The following is a 26,522-nucleotide window of genomic DNA, read 5'->3' as shown; positions in this document are numbered from 1 at the left end:
TCTCTCACTCGCATTTTCAGGATTTCATAACTATGACTGGTAAAACAACTATATACCTACAGTTTGGGTGGGCAATAGGTAATTCCCTATTTGAGCAAAAAAATATCTCAAATGAAAGTTGAAGGGATTAATGAAAGCTCTGTTTCAAAAATATTTACCAATACACAGGAAACTTTGAAAGTTATGACGATATTTGTATTACAAAATGGGTTAATTGAAAATCAGATATGTTCTATTCAATGGAATGAAATAAAATAATCAACAAAATATTACTGAGAAGCAAAACTCGGGATCTTAGTTTTCCCAAATTGAATTTTTTTCAAACAAAAACATATGGAAAAAAGCGTGCTTTTTTAATTTTTTGAACTATTATTTATTTTCCAGTTTTTAGTTTGGCCTGCTATTTCAAGCCCATTTGCTTTAATATAAAATATCTACCCATGCGCAGACAGCATGGTTGTCTCACTTGCTCACACACAGAGACTATGTGAGGAAATTATTCTGATCAGGATAATGAGATAAACTTATGGAATTATTGTACTGTCACTGATTCTCGATAAGTGTACAAAGTTTAAAATACATCTGTCCACTGAAAGTTAGTCAAAATCGAGTCCTAAGGAGTCGATTACAAATGAACATACAAGTGAAGCAAATAAAAGCGTGGTAAAACGAATCCGGTGTTGTTAAAATACAGCTCTATCGCGAGAAAGTAACGACAACAGATGAGAAGAATGGACTTACATAAGATTTTAATTCGACTATAAGGTCAACTTTGATTGGAGTGAAATTGAACCATTGAATTTGTTATATGTAAAATATCTGGGATTTCTAACTGATACGAGTACTATATGGTCCATTGATGGGCATTAATAATACAATGTACTCCTTTTTAAGAATATATATCCATGGAAACAAGAATCAATAATACAACCTCATTTTGATTAGTTTTCCTCAGTCCCACAAGTCTGTTCAACCTGAATAAATTGTCTCAAGTAACGAAATTGCAGACTCGAGGAATGAGAATAATCTTCAGCACAAATCGATATACTCCTTCGTATACCATTAATACTATGTTGAATTCATAACAATGGTTTTTATATCACAAAGACCTTTATATCTAACAGCGATATTTATATTTAAAATTCTTATTATTCTAACCAAGAATGTCACATTCGACTTCGAAATTCTTTCCTACGCTACCAGCAAAATAAACAGACTTCAATTGATTCTTGTTTTTTAAAGATTTATACTTAATTTAACATGCCACCTGATTAAATGTATCATCTTTCCCACCAACCGATTTTCTGGAGTCTTTGAAGTCACTAGAAACTCGTTATGACAACAAGAGGATTGTTCCGAATTCTGGGGTTCTTGTTGAACACTCTTCATGAGCAAAAAAATAGCATAATCAATACTCCTGACCGCTCTGGATTGAATGATTCCTCACTTGTTTACTTTATAGTAAATGTTCAAGAGGTAACAAAAACGTATGTGAATTTCTGGAACTTTAAATAGCCTTTCCTAATATGACTAATAACAAAAGTTTATTGTTAAATCATCTGAAAATGGAAATTTCAACAGGTGACGATCGACTGTATTGCCAAACATGCGCCAAACCAACTGACTTTTATAAAAAACAAGTATAGCTGAGGCACCAGACAATTTAATAATACCACTGATGATCTTCAAACATAACTCAACCTCTGACGGAAGCACCAAACTCTTACGAAGGTTCGAAATTGATGAACACTTCAATCTAGCAGACCACTATGGCATGCAGCCATTATTCACTGTGCAAATGCGCCACTGGAATCAATGAATTAGCCCTGGAGAGTCAATTGATTTTTGTTGTTGTTTTATAATTTCATGATTTGTAGGGCATTATATGTATATTTCTTATAGATAGATTATAGATTATACCGGGAATCAATTAATTAAAAAATAATTCATCTCCCACAGTTTTCAAAAAATCAGTTAGAGAGTATAGCAATAAGGTAATCATTTTATTCATTTGTATTTTTAGAGTATCTTTAAAATGTAATTAAAGATTAAATTAACCTTTATGGAAAAATGTTTCTCTGTATAAGAAAATGGTTACTTTTAAGAATTTTTTGTTGGAAAATTTGTGTTGTAATATAAATCCCCAAATTACCCGGTTTGAACCCAAACCACCCTGAACTTCTGAGAATAACTCTTCTGAGTGAAAAATATATAACGTATTTCATTTGAAAATTCAAACGTTTATTGTGCATATTTATTGTTGATAGTTGTGTTTGTAACACAGTTTTTGTAGCAAACCTTTGATATTCCCTGTATTGTCACATATACCCTAACCCTAACCCTAACCTATGTATTCCACAAGTCAAAAGGTCTAGCAGGGAACCATAAAAGATCGAAAGGCACGGAACATTAGTTAGTTGACATCTGACGTGCTGAAGATCACTGGCGTACAAGTTGCAAATTGAAAGGGGTATATTTTTAGGAGATATTACTTTTTGGAAAGAAAACTTTTCGAATTTGTTATGTATCGTGGTTTATTTGGAGGTGAGTCACTTACCATTTCTGAACTGGTGAGGAGGCGGCGGTCTAGGAGCCGGCGGAGGATCTTCAAATTGCTGCAACCATTCGTACAGCTGTTCCAAATCCCTCAAGCTCTGCTGTCTTTCGGCCTCTTCGCGGGCGATGACTTCCTCCAAGTTCTCCATCACAAAAATGGTCCCGCGAAATTCGAACGATGTATTTCACTTGTGCTTATGCATATTTTCGCCATTTTGTCCTAGCGCGTTGAATTTTTCAGTAAACTAATCGTATTTATACGGTTTATTGGTCAAGTTGGACCCAAGTTTATTTTCTAGAAGCTTGAAAAAATTATGTTTCTATGGACCTATTAACAAAAAATTTTTTCAAAATAAAATTTTTCTAGTTACGGTTTTATAAACTGTAATATCTGATTTCATATTTTTACTTGTTGTAACTTCAAAAATATTTCTTTCAGAGCAGGGAATAATATAGAACATTCTCATTGATTTTCAAATTTTGTTATGAAATTTGGATTCAATATCGGTGTTATTAAAAGGCTGGATAGAGAAGATACTGCAAGCACATAAGAGCTCTTTGGAATCTTTCAAAATATATTGAAAAAACTTTTCAACGAAAAATAATTCATAATTGTTCAGTTATAATTTTTTCGAAAGTAAAGTTTTGAATACAGCAAGTTGAATGAGAATAAAAAGTAGATAAAAAAGGAATTGAAAAAAAATCAAACCTCAAAAGAATGAAGATGGCGATGTAGTTGTGAACTGTCATAATAGGTAGAACGAAATGAGTTTTTTAGTGATTCTAAAGAAGTTCTGTATTCATAGAAAGAACAAATGAAGAAATATGATTTTCAATTGGGTTTATGGCTGGGAAAAATTTTTTCTTCTAACATTTCATTGCTGTTGAAAAATATTACTGAAGATGATCACTTGGTGATCGAAACACGTGTCGAAATTTTAAAATAACGGTTTGGTGTTGGGATGAAACCCCAATAATATTCATTAATACACCAAAGGTGCCAAACAGTACATGACTAGTATTTCATTGCTGTTGTGCACTGCAGCAAATAAACATATATTGGAAAATGGTTTCTTCATTGTCAGTATACTCTCACACAGCTTTCTCAAAGGAAATTGGAGATATTTCCACAATAAAATATATTGCACTGGAGAACAGAGAACATTCTCTTGGATTTTACAGTATATATTCATCGATTCTAAATCGCCAAGTATCTTGAAGTCATTTCTATTCATAAGAGGGAATAGAAGAAACTTTGTTCTTCACAGCTCTAGTAGTTCGCACTATGACATGTAGGTGTCTCTCAAATAACATAAGCTTATCCGTCGAAGCAATATTTGGTACTTTATTCATTTATCTTCCTTTAGATTTCAAAACACTTTTTCAGACAATGGAATTCCGTAAGTTAAAAATTGAAATTATTGCAACATGATGTAGTTTGAAGCATTTTCTATATTTCAACGTCTTGCCCATATTCTTGATAAATGAAGTAAAAATCAGTATAATTTTTTTTGATAGTTCGTACTGGAACCTCTGTCGTTGGGAAAGTGTTTTCAATAGTATCATTTTTGCATAAGATATAAATCAAAGTTCCGATCCACAGAGCCCCGCGAAACAAAATCCCAAAACACACATCCATCTCTCACAACCATCGCCGCGTTCTGTGAGAGTGTGTAGAAGAATCTGAGACAGTCGATTCCGCGTTCCTAACAAGAAGTTGGCCTTTCGCAGACTACAACTGCACCCGTACAAAATTCAACTGACCCAGGAACTGAAGGTAAACGACTATGGACGACGACGTGTGTTCGCTGAATGGACTTTGAAGCAGTTGAAGAATGACTAATTTTCATCGAAAAATCATCTTCGGCGATGAGACCCATCTCTGGATGAATGGGTACAAACAAAATTGTACAATTTGGGACTATACCATTCCACATGAGATCCAAGAGCGTCCAATGCATCTCAAGAAAGTCACTGGTGTGAACAAGAACTCTAAGCCATGCGACTACTGGAAGCAGGGGTCCCACAAGGTGCAGTCCTTTCGCCACACCTCTTCTCGGTGTACACAACAGACGTGCCAAAGCCGGAGAACAACTTTAACAAGTTGCCGATCTATGCGAACGACACAGCTCTGCTGGCGAGATCAAGAAGCCAAGCACACGTCACCAGATACTTGCAGCAACAGGTAGATATTAGAGGAATGGGCCAACCTGTGGAAGATCAGTATGAACCCTGACAAGACTAAGGCAATACTGTTCACCCGGAGGATGGTAAACCCGGAAGGAAACGTCATCTTCAACGGACAAGAGATTCCGTGGACCGACGAAGCTAGATACTTGAGGGTCAACCAGTCAGGTCTCACGTACGGTAGAGAATAGGAATTTTCCCGACAAAACCTATTACCAATAATAGGTCGAAGAAGCAGAATGGGTCTGAAAGTGAAGCTGCTGATGATGAAGATCGTAATACTACCGATAATCCGGTATGCCTGTACTGCCTGGGGCCAGTGCGCAGCGACATATAGAAGACAGATCCAGTCGTTCATGAACGCGTGCGTAAGGGCCGCCATAAACGCTTCAAGATATGTACCGAATAGGTACATATTCCGGGATCTAGACCTGAACATACACTACGTAGACGCATACATGAGGAAACACGCAGAGGACACGTTTGACAGAATTCGAGAGGGAGGGGTCATCAAGGGATGACCCCAGATTCCGAGAGAGGGACAAACACAGGAGGCCAACGAAGCAGAATCAAAAACCACCCCAGAGAGTCGCTGTTAGGCGGCTCCGGTAAGTATAACTTTCTTATAGATATCTAACACTTCATTTTCAGGTCCAACGAGAAGCTCTCGACCGCGATATCTTTTAAACAATAGTCTCCGGTTAGTATTGGGAGCCCCATGCAATAATTCAGTTAGGCAATGCAAGATGAAACAATACAACAGATCAGAAAGTAAAAGCACCTACAGGCTGACTTTCGACCAAAGAAGGTCAGATGTCAATCTTGCTAAAGTGCCCATCAATAAGTTGAGGACCGATCCGGAGGAGCAGGGGTGGATGGATAAGATGGGATGTTCTGCACACATTAACCGTGTGAAGAAGATTTCAACTCAGGGCACTCAACCTGGTAGGGAGCATGGGGGGTGAATTTTGGGCTGGCGGTGTCATCGGTCCATATTTCTTCGAGCACGAAGTTGGCCAGGCCATCACTGGCAACGGCGACCACTATAGGTTCTTCTTTGGCCTGAATTGGATGATCTGGACAACAACGGCATGTGGTTACGACATGACGGCACCACGTGCCATACAACTCATGCCACATTGGATATTCTGCACGAGCGATTTCAGGACATGGTCATCTCACGTGGAGGTGATGTGAACTGGCCACCGAGATCTTACGATTTGACCCGTTAGACTTTTTCTTGTAGGATTTTCTCAAGTCGCAGGTGTATGCTAATGAGCCACAAACCACAGAGGTCACAGCCAATATAACCCATGCAGTCGGTCAAATTCAGCCTGATTCATGCACCAGAGTCATGGAAAATTGGAAGTTTCGGATGCGCTCCTCCCAGACATTTGAATTATGTTATATTCCACACAAAATGGCATCAAATGAATAAAAAGGAAGATAGGAAGCGCCTAATGAAAGACCCTATATAAAATGATGAAAAGGGAATCTGTTACTGTTCGGGTTACTGTATGATCCAAAGTTTCCGACAGGTCGCCTATCTTAAACACAAAAAATGTCGCATTGAACATGATATCATACCACATTACTATCAATTATAATAATTAATTCCACCAAGTTAATTCATTTCTCCTCATTCATTCTATCCGGTTAATTCGAGTTGGAGACCTCTGCGCGACACAGAAGAGTCAACGAAACCGCTCTAATTGGTTGGGTTGCGCCTCGTCAGAATCGGTACATAAATAATGACTGGGATAAGCACCCTAATTCGTTTTGAGTGGCACTTGTCCACTGACTGCGATACGAAAATGCGGCAAAGTGTAATCCGAGCTCGCGGAATCTGGGCGGCGGATTACGTGGGACGGCGATTGTTTTCGAAATTCGTACCCTCCAATCGAACGAGTGAATTTAATATTTCAGGCGGGTCTTACACGAGCAATTATCTGTCAGAAACCGGCATCAGAACTCATCCGAAGTGTCTGACTAGATACTCAGTTAAGTAATATTAAGTCTGGCAAGATAAATTAAAGTGGATTTCTTGCGACAATCCAGAATTGTTATGAGCTGGATGAGAAACAACGCCTTGGAGATCCCGACGATTCGTTATCCTGTCAGATTTTATTGCAGGTCGTCGGGGCTATCCAGAGCGCCCGACTTTATTTCGCTGTATAAATGACGCAGTTTCGTACAGCCCTGAATCAAGTTTCGGGGCTATTTCATCGGATTCGATAGTTATCAAAATGAAATTAGTGCCGTAACGACACTTGTTGGGAACAGATTTATATACCACTTACTAGGAGTTCTTAATAAACGAACAGGTGGGTATTGGTATTGAACTGATCAAGAACGAACAGGATTGTTTCGGGAGAAAGGAAGGCCGATCACAGTGATCACTGATTTTTGAAGATTCAGATTTTTGAAAGACCAGAACAGTTGATTAACGGAAAAACAGATTTAAACAGAAATAGATCTGAATTCAATGTGGACGATGTCTCCAAGACATATTTATAATCGCGATCATGTGGGGAAAATGTGTTGACACATGTGTGGGTAGGACGCTACATCCCATCGTTATAGTCCATTGAATTATTACATTTTTCAGGCCTTGGCGTGTGTTTTTCAGAGGACGCAATTTTATTTTTTTGATGTTGTGGGGTTGCAAGTTGCAACCATTGTCTTCCGGTCGCTATCTTGGATGGAGTGCAAAATGTTTTCGCCCTTGTAAACTAGCAACCCTACAGATATGAATTTTATAAGACACTATTTGTAGCAAATTAAATTGCCTACAACTTTATTTCTATTACTTTTTGTCGTGAAATATAAAATAAAAAAATTATAAATGAAAACAACTGAAATAAAAAAATCTTTTGGGCGTTATAACTTTTTTCTGGCCATTTTACAAAAAAATGACATCACAGCAATCTTATCGAGTGTTTTTCAACGAATAATTTCAACTAAAAATTAGTTTAATTTCATTAATTCATCTGGGTTTTACAGCACTCCGGACCGGGTTCTTGGAAACTCGTAAGGATAGGATAAAAATGACCCATTACGCTTAGTTTTCTGTTATAATTTTTTAAAATTCACTTGATTTATCATTTTCTCAACACTCCTATGTTATTATTACTTTATTATCGACCCTTCTCCCAACCACCTATGAGATAGAGTTTGGAGGAGTGTTTTTTACGTGGTATCGAGATAATACTGGGTGGGCATAATTAATTTCAGAAGCTCAGGGGGTGCTTCCATGCTTTTTCTAGGCCCAATCTTCAGGATCACAGTGTTTGTTGAGACACGACTGAAACTGGTGATAAACACGAAGACTGCGGAAACAGGCTGCATCTTGTGTTCAAAGAAGCGATGATACGTTGATTGTTTTTTTTTTGGCTACTGCCTTCGCGAATCGTTTGTATCTCGTGCTGTTCAGAAAATCATCTTTATTTCCACCATATAAAGAGATAAAAAAATGTTCGTCACCGACAGTGAGCAAAGATGGCTCTCGACTTTCTCACTGGGAAATAATGTTGTTCCGCTAGCTAACACAGGATGTTTCTGTAAAATTTTGATGAATTTGAGTTTGGCTATGTTATAAGCTACTGATGTTGTGTCGCATCCTGAAAAAGCACGGAGAACAAGCAAATTATCTGCAATGAAATCACCATATATGAAACCTAAAGCTTGGGGCTGAAAAGAGCATGGAAAAGTTTGTATACTGATCCAAATTTACAAGCCTCTAGACCCCCCGAACTTCTGAAATAAATGCGTCCGCAGAGGCAAGAGAAATTGTCGAAGTATGTATGGTTGCCGAAAAGCAAGCCTCAAATGCTCTGGTATGTTTCAATTGTTCTGGTGCAACCTGCAGTAATATTATGGAAATATCAAAATTAATCGAAGAAAATCAATTCGAAGATGAATCAATCACAATGACGCCAATTTTAACTCCCGTTACTCGGCAAACTAAATGAGATACTGAACCGCAGGCTGGATCACAAAAAAAAAGAAGCAATTTATTTCCGAGTACCTGTGTTAGGAATCACACGTTGAAAGGTAAGACCTCGTTAGTCCTTAGCTCGCACAAGTTCTCAACTTTTGAGAGTTGTCATTCGTATAAGGGCGACAGCTGATTAACGGAAAACAGATTTTGAACAGATTTTTAAACAGGAAATGCTATTATTACAGAGTATATATGAAATAAATATTGAAAATAGTGGAATATAGAAATTTATAAAAGTAAATGTTAAAACAAATATTAAATAAATATTTATTTATGAGCAATATTATTTCGCCTTGAAAAGAGTCGATAATAAATTAATAATAACATAGGAGTGTTGAGAAAATAATAAATCATGTGAAAATGAATTGATGAAATTGAACTGATCTATAGTGGAAATTATTCGTTAAAAACCCCTCTATGAGACTGCCCTGATGTCATTTCATTATAAAATGACCCGAAACAAAGTTATAACGCTCAAAAGAAAACCTGTTCAAAAATTTTCAGTTATTTTTGTTTGTATTTTTTTTTTATTTTCCATCTTACGATGAAAATTGTAGACAATTTAATTTGCTACAAATATATTTTATGAAATTCTCTTCTGTAGGGTTGATAAATTTACAAGATACAATGCGATCATGCTTTTCACCAATTTTTCCAAGATGGCGGCCGGGATACACGAGTTATGACCCTACAAACTTGAACTTAAGCTTATACACACCTCTCCATACACATGAAAAAATATAATTTGCCTCCTTTGAAAAAGGCAACCCTGAATGTATCTCTTCAATGGAGTAATGACCAGCCTCAACCTAGATTTTCGTGAAGCCTTTTGGCGCAACAATTGTAATAATCAAGTGAGGTTATTCGCTTACCTAATTCTGAAGGAAAAAAGAGTTGTAACAACACTGTGCCGGAAAAATTATTCGTTTCATAATAGTACGTGGATCTCATTCCTCGATCATATTTCAAACAAACTTAGGCAGATTGGAAACCAGATGAGATTGTATGGATTTTGAAATGCAGGATTCTACAGAATTAGACTTGGCAGGTTACTGAGAGCTTTTATCTCTACATATAGCGAAACTTGTCCCACAGTCAGCCAGAGATCAAACAGGAGTATTCCCTTGCGAAATGAAGATGTGACACTATCACAAATGACGAGACAAACGAACTAGAGAAGCTTCAAGAAGTGAAAGTTAATCAGCTATATGAGATAATTATAGAAGATTCCTAACTGAATACAATAAATCCCTGAGAAAATCTAAGAGAAAATCATAAAGAAGAGGTTGTATGGAGTTTGAATGTACCCATGCATATGATACTCTCGAAGAAACCTCAGGTCCTAATACCAGAGACTCAAAACAAAAAGAGAGAGCTTCTTCAATCGCACTAATGCCTGGACAAATTCAGAACTGGAGGCCTCCAATAAAGCTTCCCAAGAAAAAGGATTGGTTATTGGCGAAGTCGTAGATTTGAAGAAAAATAAATAGGGGATGAACTACAGATTTTCTGAATTTCGCTATTAAATTCCGGTTTTTGTAATTAAAAAATAATATAAAACACTGCAAAAAAATTATGATCACGTTTTTAAGAAACTTTTTGTTTTTGCAGAAAATTGTCGATAAATAAAACGTACGAAACTCCTTTGTGACTACAAATCTAACATGCATTCGATTCAATCTTGAATGTTTTTGTGTTAAAAGAAAATCACCTTAAAACATGACAAATTATGGTTTTGTGAAGTTGGCTCAAATAAGTTTTAGTTTTGTGAAGTTGACTGAAGTTGGCATCAAATACGTTTTTATTATTCGCTTTTTTCAAAATTTGACTCTGGCATCAATTTTTGCTTCGATTGAGATGAAAAATTACAAAAAATTGTCACGTGCTTGACATTATCTGTCTTTTTTTCAACATAGTTTTAGAATGTTGGGTTATTTTTCAGAACAGAAAGTTCATTTGCAGAATTTGTGATACAAGTCATTAAATATGTATTTGTGAAAAGATAGTTTCTGCCTATAAGTAATACGTATTGAGAAAATAGTTTTGATTGAGAAAATTTAATTTTGTAATAAAACTGGATCAAACTTGGCATGACAAGTTACTAAATTTAAATATTTCTAATTGAATTTTGTAAAAATATCCGCATTAAATATTGCGCTACATTGTAGAGAGGGTGTCTTGAATAAAGCATTGTCAAAATTTTTTAGAGGTTGCGTTGGAGAAAAAATCAAAATCTTTTTGCATATGAGCTAAAAATTGCATAATAAATATTTTGGGTATTTCTGAGAAATAATCCTTATTTTGAATTGTTCTGAAATATATATATATATATATATATATATATATATATATATATATATATATAATATATATATATATATATATATATATAAATCGAAAAGGGGAAATTCGTGGACAGAACACTCAAAAAATAGGGGCAAACCGCGGACACGTGTTTCTGGCTATTGGCCTCATCAGCGCGGTGCAGCCAATATACCAGATATTGATGCCAAAGTCAAATTATGACTAAAGCTTTCATTCAAAAACATATTCCTATGATGTGAACTTAACTGGTCACACTGCATAAAATGTTCCATTTTTTTACTTTGCTGGTAAATGAAAAATCATGCCAACACTCTCCAGTATTTTTTCAATCGAATGCTAATTTTAAATGAATATAGTTAATCAAAGAGATCTGGCTCAAAGGTATGTCTGCGACCACCAAAACTATAAAAGTCGAGGGTCACTTCTATAGTGTTCGAGTCTACTAAGAGGATAACATTAAAGATGATCAGTGAACCAAAATATAAACCAGTTTGAAAAATTCATCTCTTGCAGATGCCTCTGGCCAGTAATTTTGTTGTCTCCCACTATACCTATCTACTTTGTGCGCTGATATTCTCGAGCAAAAGTTTAGTCCAGAACAATGGAGCAGCTCTATCTAGAATACACCTATACGTCTACGAATCGATAAAACTACATTATTTTAGAATACTGCTTTGTGTTGCTAATTCAGCATGAAAAAAACCGCGTTCGCAGACACACACACTCGCACACCCGATGACTCACAACAAAGACCGAAACGTATCGACGATGAACTACATAAACTTATTCGGTAACAACGCAACGGAACAACCGATAGAATGTATCGCAACTCTGCAACAAGAACAACCAACAACAACAACAATAACCACCGGGCCAACAACGTCGCGAGACTTTCTCGAATCACATGTCGTCGAAGAATTCCTTCGCGGGAAGACACGAGGGTTCTCGCTCTGGCGGCGGCGACAACGGAATGATCGCGGCCAGACACACGTTCACCGATCGGACATGATTAACATGTGTCATCATCACGGCGGCTGTGGCCACGACGTGCGGCTGAGACGGGACGAGGCGTCGCGACGACTGATTCTCTCTCGAGGCGGCTGCGAGTGGAAAGTACGGGGCGGCGGTGCCACGTCGAGGGGAGGTTTCTAGGAGAGCGGGCCGGAGCGCGACTGCCCGATGTTCCTGCGAGGGGTAAATGTTTGCTCTAGGCGCGAATGTAAAATCGTCCCGGACTCGCAAAAACGGTTCGAATAAATATCTGATTTAAAGAGAATAAAATCTGGGCTGATATGCCGTAGTCGAATGGAACGTACGGTTCAAAACGTTTCGTCTACTACTGCGTTGACTGCAGGTTAGGTCTAAAGTGAGTGGGTCTATTCGACCCTCCACCGCAACCCGTAAGGGTTTATTGTGGCTCATACATATTCACACTCGACCAATAAACCGAGCTCCTTGAAGAAGCCGATTAGTTTGTATAGTGAGTAGTCTTTCAGGTCAGATGATGGGACCACGGCTCTGCCGAACTCTATAAACCTGATACGTTACCCAACGGGGCAGGCACAAAGTATGTGCTCTGCTGTTCAATCATTTTCGAAACAGAGGCGACACACATTGTCTTACAACAGTCCGAGTCTCTGCATATGATGATTCAACTGACAGTGACCTGTAAGAAGGCCTGTTAGACATCGTATTTCATCCCTACTGTAGTCCAACAACTGTTTGTTGTCAAGTTTCAAAGGGTGAATGAATACCTTGGAGTGAGCCAATCCTGGAAGATTCTGCCAGAAGTCCATAAATCTTCTTGCCATCATGGTGTTCAATATTTGTTTGGCACAGCCTAAAGCGATGCCAATGACAGGTTCTGGTCCGATGAAGCTACTTGCAGCACCCTCTTTCGAAAGGAAGTTAGCAGCCTCATTGCCTTCCAGGCCAGTATTGACAGGAATCAAGGCCAGAGACAATCTGTTAAGTCTTCATATCGAGGAGAGTCGTTTTTGGCAATTTGCTACCAATTTAGACATTGCTCTTTAGGAGCCAAGAGCTTCCAACGCCTCTTGACTGTCCGAGAATATTTTCATTGACTTGTGTATGAAGTTGGATTCTTCCAATCTCTCCACACACAATTCAATAGGGTGAATTTCCGCTTAAAATACAGTCGCATAGGTTGCTAGCCAGGTTGATATCACTGTCCTAGGAGTTTGGTACTCCAGGCTCCTTTCGACCAAGGACTACTAGGCGGATTTTGTTCTCTTTGATACTTGAGGCAAATAAGTGAACCATTCATATTCCTTATTTGCAGTTGAATAGGTAGGCTCCTGTAAAAAGCCACCGCGCCACCTTCAGGTAAAGTCAGGAAGCTACCCCACAATACATATTTCGGATATTCAAGGACATGCAGTAGAACAAAATCAACAGCTATTACTAGTAAATATTTGACTGAAATTACCAGTGTACAAGTGATATTAAAAAAATAAGGAAGAGATTGGTGCCTTATTTGTCACTCACTATATTTGAGCTCTTCTGCTGGGCTACATTTCAGGTAGCCCGAAAAGACTAGAAACATTAGAAAAATGTTTTAGTTTTGTTTTCTTAGACCATCTCAAGTTTCAATTGTAATTAAATTGGACAGTTTAGGCACTGGTCTGTTTATCTGTCTCCGATTTAGAATACTTTCATTTCAATTTGTACATTACCCACATAAAAGCATGCATATTTCTCTTATAAAAGTTCTGAAACTTTACAGATGAATCTTAGATTTTTCATAATACAAAACTTAAAATGTGGCATTTTTAGACCGGGCTTTCTAGGAATTGTTTTAATTGTTATTGTTGATCCGGAAATAGAAATCAGAATTATTGTTTTTACTATTTGTGACTGAAGTAGATTGTTTTATAATTGATAATTGATTATAATTGTAGCCAGATTCTTCTGAGTAAATAGCTCTGGTGTTTAGGGAAAAACGAGGCGAATCGAGTTTGAGTTGTAGACTATTCCCAAATTTGAATATTTCGAACAGAAAATAACAATTCGCGAATTTTATTCACTATTGGAAATTTATGTGGAACACATCAATCATTTGATCGAATAAATATAAATACGTACGTCTTCCCTATCTTCTATTTGGATAAAATGGAACTCTATCCAAATTCACAATATGACATGTGGTTACGCTCCATCCTAATTTGTGGTACTGAAATTTTTCTCAGTTCGGCAACATTGTCAATATTTTTATTTGCATTTCGTAGCGTCTCAAGGAGAATTTTTCTAGCGAATGGCTTAAATTTCTTTCAGAATGAAAGTGAACCATCCTAATGTAAAAACGGCAACACTGTAGAATGAAGCACGAATACTTTCTCTAGAGAACATATTTTATTCAACTCTTACAACTTGTTCAATCTTATGCTCGTTCACTCCGATATATCCACTGTTTCGATTATTCCTTTGTCTTTGCTGTAATGCTAATGGATCCACGTTTGGTTACAAAACTTTGCAAAAACTGGTTCAGATTGCGGCTAAATATCGAAACACTTCTTAAAAGTGGTCACACTTTGCGCTTATGGTAGAGTATGAGCAATCGCGGCACCCATCTCGTGAATAATTCACTTCATTCTACGGCAGCCCAATATTATTCCATTGATTTTATTGATTATTTCTGGCGTCATGATCTATTTTGAGCAACCTGATCATTTGGAGTCATATGTGCTGGTACGACCACAAAAAAACTCACCGAACCACTTCTCAACCATTGAAATTGATATGCAGGATTACCATTGAACTTGTGATATCTTTCCTTGGTTTCAGTGACCGTTTTTTCCGCAAAAAATAATTCTTAATGAGCACAGGAAATTAAGTTTTTTTCAATGAAATCCACTAGTTTGTCTGATTGCTGTCAAAAACAAACTAATAAAAAACATTAAATTGATGGATTGATTTTTTACTACGTGGTAGGAAATCATAATGAAGAAAAGAGAATTGAAACTTTCTGTGTTTTACCACTTTTATTTGTAACTAACGAAAGCTGATAAATCGAATGCCATCGTTATTCTTGAACGAGAAACATACAGAGTGGTCCAACGAAAAGTATGCACCTTGATTTTCTCCTTTTTTTGTAACTTAACGCAAAAATGCTTGGACAGGTCAATTTTGCTTTTGAGGGGGACACATTTTAGATGTATTTTTCTATCTGTGCCTTCAACCCCTAGCGAGGGTGAGTAACAACCCTAAAATTTTAAATGGAAAGTGGGGTCGAGTGATATATCATTTGAAAGGGCACCCCTTAGTTTACTTTTAGCAGACATATTTATGAACAGCTTGGGGACCACTATAGTAAATTCCGATCTAGGTAAAAGGCATATTCATTTTTGGTACAGATATGTAGAAAATATTCTCGCCTGTTTCAGAGGTACTACACGACAGCTGAACCAATTTATGACATCCATGAATAATCTTTATAGCAAGATTAATTTCACACTCGAAATAGAGATAGAGAAACAGACCTGACCATTATACACAATCAGAATAAAATTGAGTCCAATGTTTTCAGAAAACCTAGCTATACAGACATTACCATCCAAGTTATTCTTTCCATCCAGACAGTCATAAATTAGCAGTTTACAATTCAATGTTGCACAGAGCCTTCTCATTGCCTTTGTCTGCTAACAATCTAGCTAGGGTAATTGATATAATTACACAGATAGGTCATAATAATGGTTTCAACGCAGATACAATCCAAAAGTTAGTCAGAAAACAAAGCCGTAAATTCACTAACAGATTAATATACCCCAGATCAAACAACCAGAAATTAAGAAATGGGTAACTCCAACATATTTTGGTAAAAGAACAGAGATAATTGCGACTTTCTTCAGAAAAAACAATTTGGAAGTATGGAACGCCGTTTTACTTTTCATTGTCACAAATATTCATTCCTCAATTTATTTAACTAACAATTTAATTGTTGGAATTTAATTCATTCATGCATTTGTTCGACACATTAAAAACGATTGTTCCCAAAATTTGTTCTATTTTAAATGACACTTGATTCAAAATCATGTTACATGAATTAATTTGTTTGATGAAAAGTTGCGAACAGTTATAATATAGATTCATTGTTTGAAATTTTTGGAAGTGAATGTTTGTCATATATACTTTTTTTTGTAACTATCGAATGATTTACTACAATTTCTGTGGAACATGAATAAAATTGTTTGTTGATAATTATAGTTCCATGAATTAAAACGATTGTTGATAATTTTAATTCGGCGCTAGCGTCGAGCGCAGAAGCTGAATTTTTAAATCTGGCAACATGATAGTCTAGTAATAGTAACACAATATTCCGTCCGACCGCAGCGCCGAATGAAAATTATCAACAATCAATTTAATTCATGTATCACCTTATTGCAACAATCAAAACAATTCATTTTCACAAAATACTAATAGAAAGTAAAACGGCGTGCCACGCCGTTTTACTTTTCATTAATATTCCTTTGAAAAAAATTGAATTATTTTGTTTGTTGAATTTCAGTGATACATGAATTAAATTGTTTGTTGATAACCAAAGACATATTATATGCAGTTATGTAGTTTCGCAAAAATACGCCCGACGTCAGCGCCGAATAAAAATTATCAACAAACAATTTAATTCATGTATCACTGAAATGCAACAAACAAATTAATTGAATTATTTCCAAATGAATAATAATAAAAAGTAAAAATGATACTTGCTTGAGAATGTTTTGCACAAAAGTTGTAACCAAATTTTAAATTGAATGCATTAAAGTGAATGTTGGAAATATTCAACACTTTCAATAAAATTGAAATATAACAATCTTCATTATTCAAAGAAAAATATTCAGTATGAAAAGTTAATTTGCTATATTTTCAGACAAACGAAAGTTTATTTTTATCACCAACACTGTTTCATGGGAAAACTTTGACAGTCATTCAAATATATTCATTGAAATTTTATTCCGGAACTTTTAGAAAGTGAATTTAAAATTTAATCATAATTCAACAGTCATATAAATAACTAACATTTTATTCAAAGGTCAAAATTATGTGCGGAATTGAAACGTTTGTTGAATTTACTCGAATGATACATTCCATTGACTGTTGAATAAAAATGTTTGTTCATTGCTGAGTTGAACTATATGTATATAGATTATTTTTCAGCATAATATATAGTAAATTGGATTTCCATTTTCCAATACTCTGAAACTATATTTTTCTTCGGAATCAATTCTTCAAGTTATTTCTTTAGTCTTTTTTATTCAAATAACAATTTTATTTATGTAACATTTTAAATCAAGTGTCATTCAAAATAGAAAAAATTTTGCGAACAATCGTTTTTAATGTGTCCAACAAATGCATGAATCAATTAAATTCAAACAAATAAATTGTTGGGTGAATAAATTGAGGAATGAATATTTGTGACAATAAAAAGTAAAACGGCGTTCCATATGGAAGTGACATTCAAATCACATGCCAGGTTATCTGATTTCCTTTTCAATGCCAAAGATAAGGTCGACAAGTTGGAAAAATCTGGAGTTTGTAAGCTTAAGTGCCCGTAGTGTAATCGTGTTTATGTGGGACAACGAAAAACGGTATGCTGAACATAAAAGGTCCTTCAAACTAGGTGAAAATTCGACGTTTTGAAACCATTCCTTGGCATGCAACCACAAGTTCCCGAATGTAAAAGATACGGAAATTTTGCACTATGCAAGGAAGGTTGCAAACTCAATTATTTGGAATCCTTGGAAATTCACAAGCATACATATTGCGGGTGCAACCTGCTAAATGATCAGATCGATTTAGTTTACTCACTGGTTTTCAAATTATCATATCCACATTGTCACTAGCAGACAAAATTCAGGTACTCAATCAAGCTAAGTACCTTTATTATTACCTACAGTGGTGTTATATACGGGCTAATGTAATCAATCATTGTTAGTTTAATGTACAAGTTTGAAAATGTTCTTTGTTACTGCGCAGTTACTGCGCAGGAACTTCAAAATGTCATTGACATATCAACAGCTCTGTGATCATACGTAGTGGATTTTGTCTCTCTTATCATTTTTCTGTAGAAGGCTTTGAATTTACTGTGTTCATGCCAATATGAATTAATTAATCTCCAATTTAAACACTTTCTCTCTCTATATTATTGGCTGTTGCTTCCATTCAGGCGCATTAAGCCATTTTAATCACTTTATTCGCCCTATAATGAAGCCCAGAAAAAAAGCTGGACTTCTCTACTACAAAATCTTGTTAGTTAAAATTTATTCACTGATGCCGTCGATACTCATCAAAACTTGGCAACGTCGTTTTGACCCTAGTTTCATAAACTTCTTCTATTCAAATTCCCACACGATGCTGATGCGTCTATCACAATTGTGAACTCGCAACATCCAAGTAACCCACTCGAATAACTTGTCATTGTCTGCATAACAGCATAACCGAGCCGCTAGACCCGCGGACCGGGTGATGCACGCTGTCAAGTTATATTTATATTCTCTACAAACTTGAAGCTGCATTAACCTCATTGTTACTTCTGATCACATATGATTAATAGTTCAAGTGGAATTGAATGTTCAGTAATGGCGCCTTCAGAATGTCAATTCTCGGGACGAATTATTTTTCATTGAAAGCATGATTGGAACGACGCGACGTACGAGAACAATAAAGTATTATTATGATGATGAACAATGTACGTGATCATAATTTCTAAGGTGGTGAATGACAAGATCGCAGGTAGAGGTATGTGTTTATCCAAAAAGGAAATGGATGGTTTGTGTGACCCGCATTTTGTGAATATATGAAGAGTGGAAATTTCAATACAAGTGATAGCTACAAACCTTTAAAGTACTGAATAGAGCCAAAACAATCACAACCATTTCTTCGGCACTTAGAGGAATAAAAAGCTATGTTTCCAGAGTCACCCCTGGAAACTCTTGAAAGGAAAAGTAGAGTTGGCAAATGTTTCGTTGAAAGTTGAATACCACTCTACGTTTTCAGCTGATTTTCAAAGCAATACCTTCTTCTATTCAATTACTCTTGGAAAAAAATCTCTCAAGGCTATATTCAACAAATACATTTTCTTCTGAAGAATTTCAATGACAATTAAATATCAACAGAGAAATAAATAGGTAGTAAATTTATTTCATCCTTTCAAACGTGTTAGTTGATGGGATCAGATGGCATTCATCAAGTAATACTGCTAAAAAGGGCTGGAACTTCTAAATCAAAACCTGTGTGTAATCCTCAGAGCAAGTTGGCCTCTTTGGAGCATACCATCTTTGCGAACCATGAGAATAATTGGATAGGAATCGTCGAAGATTTTGACCAATCAGTCTCGTGTCATCAGAAAAACCATACGTTCTTGAAGTGAACCACCTAGGCATTGGGGAGATGAATGATCTGGACCATAATGGATAAGACCTACTGGTCTGTGCACATGACTTGAATATCCCAGTCCACAGCAAATATAATATTAAAAGAAGACGTATGCAATTGGCCATGGACATTATAATAAGATTGATGAAGCAAGTCCATCCAAATCGACCATTTATCAGAGGAGGTCAGATATTTGGAAATGAAAGTTATGAATCTGATTTGTTTCTTACTTGCAGGGGAGAAAAAAGTAGAGTGGGAGTAACACTGATGTTGGACAGACGCACTAACCTACGAAAACACATGGCAGCTGATACCCACCTTTTTGGAAACTAAACATGAAGCAAGCGCTAAAAAAACCAGAAAGGGTGCAAATATTTGTTTGTTGATGAATAATAGGAGCAAATAGCACTACACCAACATCAGTATTGAAGACATTTTCGAATCAACTCCTTTACATTTCGTAATAATGGAATAGGTGGGTCAAAAATGAGCGAGAAATAATAATTCGAAACCTTAAGTAAACGATATAATCAATTTTTTCCCAAACAGCAAGGTTTCGTTTGCTGATTTCGTGAATAACTGATTGAATTGGCAGGTATGAATATAGTGACTTTACCGAGAGTTCCAAACTACTCAGTAATCAGAGTGTCCATTTGAGGACAACCGAAATGAATAAGGCAGTATAATATAAACTTTAACTGTAGACGATGTCACAAAGAGACAGCGATGGTTTGTCATGTCTGAAATGGATATGAAGCACTGGATCACCAAAGGCAACAAATCAATGGGGAATCAAAATTACGTCCACAAGAATATGACGGACATCTAACAAAGAACCTGTACAAACTAGTGAAGATTAAAAGACTGTTGAATTGTCATAAAAAGTTATAAGAAGAAATTCAAAATGCTCAGAAGGCTTTATCTGTCAGACACTTGGCAGAAATGCACAGGTCAGGCAGCTCCAAAAGCGCAATGATATCATATTAAATCTCGTATCATACATCTAAATGAGCAATTATAATGAATATTACTAGAGTTCTATCTCAACACCGAACAACAAGTGATCATCTTCAAGACGATAATTTAATCAGTTCAATCTTCCTCTTGAAGATGATCACTTGGTGATTGGAACACATGTCAAGGTGTGCCCACTAACCCCATATTGTGGAGGTGTTTCCTTAGTTGACAGTGGCCAGTCAGAAATCCTACTGTTAAGCGTAGATTTTTCCTGGTCATCGCCAGATATTTCTTCGGCGCCAGCTTCCCAGGGTCGCCCAGGGTGGCTAGTTCCGCAATTGTCGAAGTCATCAGGCCGTAGGTGCCCCTGAGTCCTAAAATTATTAGTCCAGCCGCTTCCTTTATTGAAGAGTCGGCAATGCGATTACTTTTACTCCTGTCGTGCCCTGGAAAGGACCATCTCAGTCTTCTTGGGATTGATCGACAGTGAGTGTTCCTTACACCATGTTTCTATTAATTTGAGCCCATTCTGCGATCTATCGCACAGTATGTTCACAAATTCGCCGGTCTGAACGATAACTATGTCATCTGCATATGCAATTGTGATTGAAACACGTGTCAAGGTGTTGAAAATAACGGTTTGGTGTTGGGATGGAACTCCAGTAATATTCATTACTACACCAAAGATTCCAAACATTGCATCACAATTATAATGAAGTGAGCAAACAGATAATTATAAAAATATTTTATAATAAACATTCATTGATTCACCTATTACACGATTCCATATATTTATATTAGATGTTCATATTGCAATACGTATACAAGCGCCTATTACACACCTGACACCATTCCGTTTACGAAAAAGAAAACATATTCAAACGCCAACCAAACGCAAAATACTAAATAGAAAAAAAGAACATTGTGAAATATAATAACATAACCTGGAGGTTGATTGATGTTTAGTACATGAGATTCGAGATATGATGGGTTTATGTTTAAAACAATATACAATTTCGTACCCTAGAACACGATCCTTGTCTGTCCCTTTTGCTATTAAATAAATTTATGCCCAGCGTTTCAACTTGGCAATACAATACAAGGTAGTCAGCGTTGATTCTGTATGAGCTCTAGTGAACCGGAGTTGGGGTTTTGTTTTGATAATTCAGGTTCAATGTTCACAGTTGGATCCCGTCGAAATAACAATTATTATTCTACCAAATGATAATAGATTCGACTCGTTATCAGTTGTTTATGAACAGTAGTTTCTTGACAGATCGAAAGTCATATTAATAATAATAAACATATTTATATTATTTGTAGAATCGCAGAAAATGGATCAATCAAAGGGTAAAGATAAGGAGTGGGGCAAGGGCTTTTTCCAATCATTTTACATTATTAAAACAATTAAATCAGTTCACGTATTGTAGACAAAACAATTGAGATTCAAATGTAATTCGTCATAGATTAACATGAACATGCAGTTTTCAGATAAAGTATATGTATATGCAGTTTAATTAGGAACAAAATATTTTCAAGAGAAGAGGAAATCTTTTCTACTTCTCCATTATTATATTGAAAGTGAGAAACTTCTGAAAAAAGGAAAAAAATACATAAATGAAAACTATTTACAGAAATGTGTAAATCATGCACAAGTTCTTCTGACTAATGAATTACACGGATACTGCTTTTCATCCATTTATTTTCTATTCCAAAATTCGTAATGAAAGTCATTATATACATCAGGAATGTTACACAATGATATAAAAAAATATTTATGTGAAATTTCACTTACATGGAAATCCATCAACTTCCACATGTACTTCTAGGAGTTTCAGATGAAAACCTAGTCTTCGACTCCTTATCAGCATCTTGTAGGATAATTTTAAAAGACGAATCACTCAATCCTTGCACCATAAAAAATTATACGACTTTATGTACTAGTGTCGAAATAAAAGTTCGGTAAAGACATTCATACAACTAACTGATTTAGTTCCAGTTGTAGGGTTTTTTTATTTGAAATGGGTATATTTTTTATAAGAGATATTAGTGTTCTTTTGGCTTTCATCTTCTCCATCTTTGAATAGAAAGTGGGATACTGAATAGTGTGAAAAAACTATGAAATCGTTGACAAAATATTTCAGAATATTCTTGAACAGGTCGATTATTACTTTTGAATTTTTTATTTGGGTTTGTATAATTTTCAATCCCTCTCCTCGATCTCTTTTACGAGGCGACAAATTCGATCTTTTTAGGAGGCGACAAATTGATATACTTTTCGTAATAACTCGATCGACAGATTTTTCGTACTGCATAAAACAAAAAAAAAGTCAAAATTAGTTGATAAGGAAATTTTTATCAAAAAGTACTCAAATAAGAGGGCCAATTTCCAACCGGGAATTGTTGAAAGTGCCATAGAGGTACCTATATTGAAAATAATTGCAAATTGTTGACTACATATGTCAAACACAATGTGGTGGTTTCAGTTTCGACAGTTGAAAAGTCCTGAACCCAAAGAACTGAAGTTTTGAGGATGAAATTGGATCTGAAGTTGAACGCATGAAAAAGTTATGAAACACCCAAACCATCCTCCAATATTGCAATCAACGGTTAGTCGTATTCGAACAAATTTTACGATGTACGAGATAATCCTAGGGTCGGAGATTCTAAACAACAAGTTCTTTTTCAACGATTTTTCGTCCACCTTACGGAAATTACGATTGAAATGTCTTCATTTAGAATGAGATTTTCACAATTTAAAGTTTTCATAGAAACCTTAACATTTTTGAGTCTACTGTTGTAAGTTTTTGACAAATCTCCGTTGAAAAATGGAAATATCTTGATTCTCATCTTTTTAAAAACCTTTTGAGGCAAGAAAACATGAAAAACTCAAATTAAATTATAAAACTATAAAAGTTTTGAAAATAGTGTAATGACCGAAACAAACAAATATAAAACTATCATGGAAGAGTCTGCAAGTGTGATCAGGGTCACTTGCACCATACTTATTCTCTTTTGTTCCATAGTTCAACATAGACATACAAACAAATCATTTTTCAAACTGAATCACATGGCAGCTGTCAATGTCAACAGTTTTATTATCTCTCTCTGTGATCTGCAGCCACATGGCTCTTACCAATATTTCATAATTTCAAATCATATGACGATTTTATTATGTAAATTTAAATAATCTTCCTTATATCAGTGATGAGTTCAACCTTTTTTAATGTGATGACTTGTTTTATTTTATTGAAATGTTTCAATTGTTCAAATGTAACATTCTTTTCGACACGGCTATCTTCACTAACAGTAAGTTGAGTATTTTTGCAACAAATTTATATTATTGTATCACTTTTTGTAACTCTTCCTTGATAATGATGATAAACTTTATCGAAATATTGAAATAAATATTGAAATTATATTATATTATTAAACTAACCTTCCGTTAGGAGACTGTTATGTTCCGAGGATCATCTTCTGTTTGTTTCATAACATTTTTTATAATCACTTCCAAAAGCGGTGATAGTTTCACGTTATATATACACTCACTGTCAACAGTATATGTCGAACGCACACTGAACACTGGGTCATGCGAAAAGGGGCGAGAAAATAGTTTGTACAAAATACGGCAGGCGGTGTGTATTAGAGTGAGGAAAAAGGGAAGGCAGACATACTGGCGCCATTACGCGTTACGTTACCAAGCGGTTAACCTTCTATAAGAAGTTATCACTTCAACAAGTTTCTTCTGGTAAAATGATGAATGTGAATACGAATCAAAATTTCTCAAGCAGTTGACAACGCAAATATCTAAAATCTGTGAAAAAAAAATCGAGTGTTGCATCTAGTGTACTCCAAAGTATTTCTGAATGCTGAAGCAAGCAATAGATCATGAAACAAAGTATTTATTTTCAAATATAATTGAAACCTCACTGACCTGCAAAAAATACCGCAGTTAATAGGCAATATCCGAACCCCGTTATATATACACCGAAGATAATTCCATATGGGTTTTTTCCTTGTAAACCTATTTCCCTCTCGGAATTGCCGCTTAAATGCGTAAAAAATCATTTCGGCCGATATTTATTGCCTGGCGTTATGAGGGACTGGAAAAAGCACCAGCATTTTTTTGGAAACCGCTCACTTTCACAAGCTTTATTTATTGAAAAGCTATCAGTTGAATTATGGCAATTTAAAATGAAATCGAATGCTTTGATGTCTTTTTGGAGTAAAACGGGTTTCCAAAAATGTGTAATCAAAAAGGTCTTCGAAACGATTTCATTTGTGTCATTCAATTGGTAATTTCACACAGAGTAATTTACAAATTGTGCCAAGTTGCGTTAACAAATAGTTTGAAAGTAATAAACAATTTGATAAAAGGTAAAATGGGAACCTCTGGCGTATGATAAATGTAAAGCAAGCACTTTTTCCAAGCACTTTTCTCAATGAAGTTCACTTCATCTTATATAAATTACAATTTAGTGCAACAAGAAGAGAGGAATTCGTTTTTGCGAATATATCAAGAACTACAAAATTATATTGAAGAAGAAAGTAATACAAATCATGAAATCGCCAGAGCACTTAATGACACGACTATCTTCAAATTCAAACCAGTCTGTTTCCTCTTTGACCAATGCGTAATACTGGCCAGATTCAACGCCAGAACCACATTGAACAATAAATGCATGAAGATTATAAAAGTGGTCTGCTAGATTGAAGTGTTCATCTATTTCGAACCTTCGTAGGAGTTTGGTGCTTCCGTCAGAGGTTGAGTTGTGTTTGAAGAACAATTGCGGACATTTGAAATTTGAAAAAAAATCTCGAAGAGTAGAACATTTCCTAAGCTAATAGTCACCTTCACTAAACTATAGCATCAAGATTCATAGTTTTAATTGAGCGGAGAAATAACGGAATAAATAACGAACATGTTATTTCGGATAAAAAATCATTAATGTACCAACATCTTCAAAATTCGAAACATAAAATAGATAAGATAATTTGAAGATCCTACATACATGCGAAAAGGGAAAATGATGAATCTGTTGGAATCTATGGAAATAAACAGGTCAAAGAAAAATCCCAATTCTATTGTCCTCAACGAACAACTTGATTTAAATAATAGTCCTCTCCTGAACTATAATCCAGATCCCAAAACCTACATTATATTGAAAGCTTTGTTATGTTTGGAATTTTACAGGTATATGAAACGCAGGTACCGGTATCAGGTATATCAGGTATATCAAATCATTTATGATAGAATAAGCAACATAGGTATAAATTACTCAGATTTAAATGTAATCAGTTAGTTTTGAAAATGGTGTAATAGCCGAAACCGGTCAACAATAAAGAAATATAGTGGAAAATAGACAAAAGTGTGTTTTTGTAGTGTATCCTCAGTGAAATAAAGAAAGCATCACTTGCGTGAAGAAGTGAAATTATATCTGGTATTTGAATAAACAATAATCCTCCACCGTTTTTTTGGAGCTATTTTTTTAAGGTTTCGGAAAATATGTTCGCTGGAAAAATTGGAAAAACAAACATTCATTTATGGATAATCAAACATGTTGAAACAAATGAAACTATAAATAAAGTACTGAACATTAAAAAAATCTTCTGTTGAATTCAACCGTATTTGGATAAACGGATTTTATTATAATTTTATAAAACTTTGTATGTTATGTCCGACAATTATCGGAAAAAAGTATATTAATCAAGGAAATAGAAATGAAAAACGTAACTTGCAAACCCATATTACCGAATTTGTGGATTTAGTCCCGGATGAATTGGCGCATGAGTACCGAAAGCTATCCCACCTAATTTTTTTTATTATTTTTGAATTACCCTAGTGATGATATAAATGCATGTTGCCATGAGACAACCCCGTGCCACACTGTTTGAAAAATTGCAGGAAATGTTTTTTTTCAACCGGGCAATTTAAAAAAAAATCTGTATTGAAGTGTAAATAAAAAAAAATCAATCAACTTTCCCTTCAGAGTTAAAAATTATCAAATCATCATGCCCATTAAAAAATGACATTTATGTTAAGGTATTACATTTGTCAAACCAAAAAAAGCCATTAATGTTTAACTTTCTTTCGTCGATTTATATGTTC

General features: G+C 35.5%; 1 protein-coding gene across 10 annotated transcripts in view; it reads right to left on the bottom strand.

Moving 5' to 3' along the window:
- Positions 1 to 26,522, bottom strand: part of DIP2 (disco-interacting protein 2) — a 612,353-nt gene that overhangs the window by 170,851 nt on the left and 414,980 nt on the right. Inside the window, exons 1-2 of one of the 10 annotated variants that reach the window (XM_074182726.1) lie at positions 11,620 to 12,120; positions 2,558 to 2,884 (exon numbers count right to left, since the gene is read on the bottom strand). The exons of 7 other annotated variants lie outside the window; for them this stretch is intronic. In XM_074182726.1, the coding sequence (XP_074038827.1) occupies positions 2,558 to 2,705 (148 nt within the window). In that variant the 5' untranslated portion in view covers positions 2,706 to 2,884; positions 11,620 to 12,120. Of the gene's footprint in view, positions 1 to 2,557; positions 2,885 to 11,619; positions 12,121 to 26,522 lie in introns of those variants that run through there. 2 more of the 10 variants (XM_074182727.1, XM_074182729.1) reach the window with 2 other exon arrangements.

Source organism: Leptinotarsa decemlineata, unplaced genomic scaffold, assembly GCF_025532065.1.
Source record: "Leptinotarsa decemlineata unplaced genomic scaffold, Ldec_3_MD MMD2_tig00026328_RagTag_RagTag, whole genome shotgun sequence".
Taxonomy (NCBI): domain Eukaryota; kingdom Metazoa; phylum Arthropoda; class Insecta; order Coleoptera; family Chrysomelidae; genus Leptinotarsa; species Leptinotarsa decemlineata.
The sequence above is the reverse complement of the archived record's forward strand: the minus strand, read 5'-3'. Positions and strand labels throughout refer to the sequence as shown.